General features: G+C 42.0%; 1 protein-coding gene across 1 annotated transcript; it reads left to right on the forward strand.

Moving 5' to 3' along the window:
* Positions 1-2,233: 2,233 nt before the first annotated feature.
* On the forward strand, positions 2,234-5,172 carry SRP9 (signal recognition particle 9kDa; the record flags this gene model as incomplete). The annotated part of the gene is made up of 2 exons (XM_014539919.1): positions 2,234-2,320; positions 3,977-5,172. Coding segments are annotated over 2 exons (207 nt in total), but the record flags the coding sequence as incomplete, so codon positions are not given.
* Between the last annotated feature and the right edge of the window lie 894 nt (positions 5,173-6,066).

Below are 6,066 nucleotides of genomic sequence, written 5' to 3' on the forward strand. Positions count from 1 at the left end.
AAAAAAGTTTTGTCTGAACTCTCTGAGTATGTTCTCTCTCTCCCCCACCACAGTGAACCTGTAGCTGGTGCACGTCCCTTCCCGTCCTCTCTGGCGTCGCTCTAACTGGAGGTGGTTTTACTGGACCATGTGGTCGGTCTGCCTTGTGAGCCTCCTTCACTCTTACCCCACAACTGTCTACAAAACACAGAAATCCAGTCCTCCCGTTTTCTGCTGAAAAACCAGCTCTTCGTTGATGGCTGGATCAGGTCCAGCCTTCCAGCTGCGGCCTGACCCCTCTGCAGTCTCCCTGGCTTTGTCGCCCCCCTTTCCACGGCCCTCAGCTCTGGCCTCAGGAGCACAGCACTCACTGGCTCACTCAGCCTGTGTCCTTAGCCTTTAGCCACCTTCTTCCCTAAGAGGAAAACCTCTCTTTCCAAAGCGCCTCCATGGCACCTTACGCGTCCCCTCCCCCAGTCTGGTCACTTCCTTTCTCAGCATTTTACCTGCAGGCCTTTCTCTAGGACTTACTCATGCTCTTTTGTGCGTTGTTGGTTTGGTTGGTAGAATCAAAGTTGCTGGGAGAGTAAGCATCTGATTTCTCTTTCTCCTCGGGGCATCTGAGTTGGTAACTTAAGATGCCCCCACGTTACAACATGAGCCCGCTTACAGGAATCCTCTGACCCTTTAACTCTCATTTCTCCTAATGAAGGCAGCGAGCATTCTTTTAACTGAGACTTGAAACTTCACATAGTTGTCATACTTAGCATTTTTAAGTTTCATTTTGCTTCTGGAAATTTGTTAAATATGTAAAACTGAATCTAACAGTTCAATAAATAGAGTCAGGTAATCTAAAGACAACCTAGTTGTTGTTATTTATATCTACCTAAGTGCTTGGTGACTCCCTTTCCTCCCTCCCCAAGACAGACCTCCAGGGATGGGGTGACTTTTTTCCAGTCCCAGGAGAGCAGAGAGCAGAATGGGAAGGTCTGCAGGTTACGGCTCGAGGAGCCTTAGGATGCAGTTGGCAGAATTGTCTTGAGGCTTCTGGTACTGCACTGCAACCATTTTAAAGTGATGTTCCTGTTTTCGCTTATAGATACTTAGCACTTTTTGAAACAACTAGTTAAGAATTATTTATATTGGTTAGCAAAAAACTAATACATTATTATGAATTCATCATTTAAAGAAATAAAATAATGTTCATGGAAATTGTAAACTCTCCTGGGAAATGTCTTCTTTTATGGAAATATGCTAATCTCTAAACTATGTTCATGGCTACTCATTATATAATATTGAACAAAAAACACAGTCTAAAACTTGTGTTAGATTTTTGTGTAGCATAGCTCTTGATATAAGAGTTATTCTAGATTTGGGGAAATTGTTGATGGAGGCTTCTTCTCAAGGCAGAATTCTGCTTTTTGGTAACGATGCATCATGTGTCATCACCACAAACACATGATTTTGCTGAATGCGTTAGCCTCAGTGCACCCCCTGAGCCATGGGGAAGGGAGAGTGCGAACTGGCTTCCAGAGGAAGATTTGGACTGAACTAGCCATTTCTGCTGTGTGTGTGTCCCCCACCCCCACCCCCTTCTTTTCCCATCATTCCTCTGTGGCTGACAGTTGGTTTAGTTTTCCCCTTAGGTTTAATGTTGGGGCCCTGCAAACTAACCTGACAAAAAACAGATTAACAAGGGGGAAATACTACCCATGAACTGGAGTTCATGAAGAAATATGAGGAGGCAGAAATAGGAGCCTATAGACTAGCTTAACAAAGGGTGATGGAGTGCAGAACGGAAGCTAGAAAAGGGTTTTGGGTTCCTGGGAGTGGGTGTAACTTAATGGGAAGGTGATGGGAAAATGTGTGGTAAATAATCATTGATAAGAATCCTGTGTAAGGAGAGGGGACAGTTATGTCCCCTTTACTGGGCTGATTTATGTCCTGCTATTAGCGAGAAAAGGCAGAACCTATTGCCTGCGGCTCATACAGTCCTTATGCCACAGTGGCTGTTGGGAGGTGGCATGCTTGGATGCCCTTCAGTAAATGTTTTTATTGGCTGGAAATGCCAAACCACCTTAAATCTCTTTACAAAATAAATTGTAGCAATAGGAATGAACTAGAATGCTGTGTGTCTACCTCATTTCAATAAGTTTACAGTAAAGGTGACCATTAATTCTAAAGAATCATTTTAGCCAGCCTGAAGACTAAACTATTTATGAGAAAGATCTTCTGATTTCGCTGTTTCTAAATATGTATTTTTTTGTTTCAGGCACGTGTGGTTCTCAAATATAGGCATTCTGATGGGAGTTTGTGTATTAAAGTAACAGATGATTTAGTTGTAAGTATATATTTTTTTATTTGTTGCACACTTTCAGATTTGTTGGAGTTAATAATTTGTTTAAAATTACATAGGATTTATGCAGATTGCCCATTCGGACTCTTATTTTGCATTTCATTCCGAAGTCAAGAACCACATTCTAGATTAGAAGCTACTTTCATAGGCTCTTGAGGAATTGATTTAACTTCATTAAGATAGCATGCCTGGTGGAGTTTAATAATTGCTCTATTTGGACCTTAATCAAGAGGAATATAGAAGCCAAAGCTGGATATAAGGGGACAAAGGTTCTCTTATGGGCACGTGAGAAGTAAGTGATGGTATTTGAACACAAGATACAGGTTTTATAGTTACACCTTTCTCCTTCCTGTCTGCTCACTCTTGCCACTTCCTCCATCCCCTTCACTCCGTGCCTCTCCACATGCTTTCTGCACGCAGTGCTCCCTCCCCTGCAGCTGCTCCCACCACTGCAGCTGCTTCCTCCCCTGCAGTTGCTCCCTCCCCTGCAGCTGCTCTTGGTGTCTCCTCGCTTCCTACTTTACTTGACCTCCTGGCTGCTTTTGATACAGAAAGCCACTCTCGTGGAAATCATTATTTTGGTGTCTGTGGCTCCATTTTATCTTGTTTTCTTTTTCTTTAAAAAAAATTTTTTTTCTTGTTCTCTGTTTCTGTTTCATTCTTTGCTCATTGCTTCGCTGATGTGCCCCCAGCAATGCTGATTTCTCCAGGACTCTGTCCTTGGTTGTCTTTTGAAAGCACTTGTGGAGTAATCTGTTCAGTGATTAAATGCAGTACTGCCTGCAGCTGTCTATTTTCAATTTTGTACATTTCACTCACATGGTTTTCTGACTCCTGACTAGTTCTAAGCTGAGCATCCTCACCTCAGCACTCCTCAGCCAGCCTGTCTGGAACGGACACTTCACCACTTCTCCCCTGGGCTCCTCCTGTGTCCTGGTTTCAGTTCCACTTCATGCTTGAGGATCATGTGGTCCTTCCTGTCCGTCATCCTCATGTCCACTGTTTCTTCAGTTGAAAAGCCTTGAACCTCTGGTACATTCTGTACACTTGTCTAGGCATTTGGGGGTTGGGGATTCGAGCTCCCTCATTTATTTCCTGTCGTGAACTCTCCATCTTCACTGTTACTCTCTAAGGTTAGGATCTTCTCATCATCACTTGCCTGGACTATTAGAATAGTCTCCTGACTCCCTGCTTCCAGTTCCCCCTTCAGTCGTCCTAGACTGCTGCTGGGGTGGTTTCAGAAATGCGAATTTGATTGTTACAACCGCCTTAAAACCTTTAGTGGCTCCTCATCACTCAACGTACACTCCACCCTCACCCCCCGCCCCCCAAGCTCTTGTCTTTCCTGTGTTAATTTAAACTCAAGAGTTCTTTTCATCAGACCACAGCAGTATTTAATATGTTGCTTAACTGGTCGTTTCTGAGAAGCTTCTGAGAGAGTTCATGCAATGTTTTATCCACAGCAATGACAAACTTAAGTGATTGCTGGAGGCTTGGAAACGTGGATGTGATTTTCTTAGTATGACCTCCAGAGAGTAAATAGAGCAGCAAAGACTCACACTTTTACCCAATCACACATCGGGTACATGGTTGATCATCTGCTTTTGCATAGTTAACGTGTACTTTTAAAATTTCTGACAGTGTTTGGTGTACAGAACAGACCAAGCTCAAGATGTAAAGAAGATTGAGAAATTCCACAGTCAACTGATGCGACTTATGGTAGCCAAGGAATCCCGCAGTGTTGCCATGGAAACAGACTGACTGGTTTGAGATGAAGACTGCTTGCCATGCTCTTAGGAAGTAAATCTCTTTTGAATTTGAGGCAGTGTTGGGACAGAAAATTCTTACTGTAACTATTCAGAAGCCAAGAGACCATTGTTTTGTACTTTGCTTCTTATGTTTACTTTAGAGAGCGAGGAATGCAAATGCTTTCAGTTAGAAAGCCTTTATTTATTTTTGGAAATGGAACAAGAAATGTGTCTATCTTGGAAACTTTCTGCAGATTATTTGATGCTGGGAAAATATGTAATTATTTCTTTCAGTAAGTTTGTAGCAATAATTTGAAAATGAGATATCAGGAAAAGCCTGTTCTTCCTTAAGTTTAGTTTATTTGTCTTTAAAAAAAATTAAATGTAACCATTTTGCTGGGTTGATCATTTCGTTTGGGGCATAACATTTGTGCAGTTGATGACCAACAAATATAAAATATGGTAACTAGAATTAACTGTGCACATACCGATTATGTACAGTATAGTTAGTCTCAATTGTATCTAAAAGTAATTATGAAAACAAGTATGCTTTATCTTGAACTTTGCAAATTTAAACTATTTTTTCATATAAGGGATCATTAGTATTAATAAGCTTGTTGAGCAAACTTTGAATCTAGTTTTCAGTGCTTAAAACACATGAACAGAACGGTCACTGATAGACGGAAGCCACCACATTGCAGGGCATTTGTCACAGATTTCCCTTGTGGACTTGCTCAGAAGGGCTAAGGATTATGCGAACTGTTATGTTGTTTAACATAACTGTTGTCATGTTAAATCTTTGCATACCTCTTCGATACCCCTGCCTCTGATTACTTAACCAAGGGGTTAAACACGACCATCACAACTGTTAGGTTTCCATTAAGCCAGAAGAATATTATTTGATATTTATCTTATATCTGTAACCTGAACTTTACCAAGTAATGTAATGTTCATATGTTGATTCCTACATTAAAATATTTTTTGTTAGGAATTTGTTGTGTTGAGCAGCATTTTAACATGGAAAGTTCTACTAGCCATATGAATTTTGACATGTTTCAAAGAGGTCAGTAAATAAAATATGCGAATATATATTGTTTCTCTCGAAGTTTTTAACTTCACAAGAATTACTCGTTTCTTGACTGGCATATACTGTATTCATTTAGTCTACATTGAGCATAATGATACTGTGAGTAAACGTTGTTTGTTTTGTTTCTTGGTACTTTACATTTCTCTGAGCTGTCCTGTTTCTCCGTGGCACGGTTCTTTTCTGGATCAAGGAAAGTGATCTAAGAGTGTAGGGTTTTTTTGAGTTTGTGGCGGTTTTTTCCCCCCATAATTAATGGGATCAGGAGTTTTGGGGGCCTTTTTCTTTCTCATTTACATCTTCCACTTGTTAGCACTACAAAGGCAACCAGGAAGGGAGGGGCTAGCAGGTTATTTTTCGTTCTGCCCGATGTACCTGGAAACTGGCCAGAAGCTTGTAGAGAGGAACAGCCTTTGTTCTGATTTTTAAAAATAATTTATCCCAGAGAGCACATCATACGCATTCCTCTCCGTACCAACGGCTTCTGACCGAAAGCGGGAGAGCTGTGTCCACATCTTGCCCTGCTGAGTTGGACTCTGCATCTTATTCTATGGACTGTAGATTGCGTATGTGTAGATGCTACTTCGAAATCTCTAGTTTCTTGGGTTTCGTATCCTAAGGAGTGAGGTTGCAGTCTCACCGCAGTTATTTTACATAACAGCAGCTTCATTGAGCTATAACTCGCTATAAATTCCCCCCATAAAGTGTACAGTTCAATCGGTTTTTCGTACATTCAGAGTGTGGTGATGCGACCATGCCCAGCACTGAAGTTCGGAATGGAAGTCACTGCACCAAACTGCGGGGAGGGAGCGGCGAAGCTGGGCGGTCCCCCAGGTCGCCGAGGGGGGCGGGACCGGACCCGGACGTCCCAGCCGGGAACGCCCCTTGGGGGGGAGAAG

The sequence above is a fragment of the Myotis brandtii genome, unplaced genomic scaffold (assembly GCF_000412655.1).
Source record: "Myotis brandtii unplaced genomic scaffold, ASM41265v1 scaffold231, whole genome shotgun sequence".
Lineage (NCBI taxonomy): Eukaryota > Metazoa > Chordata > Mammalia > Chiroptera > Vespertilionidae > Myotis > Myotis brandtii.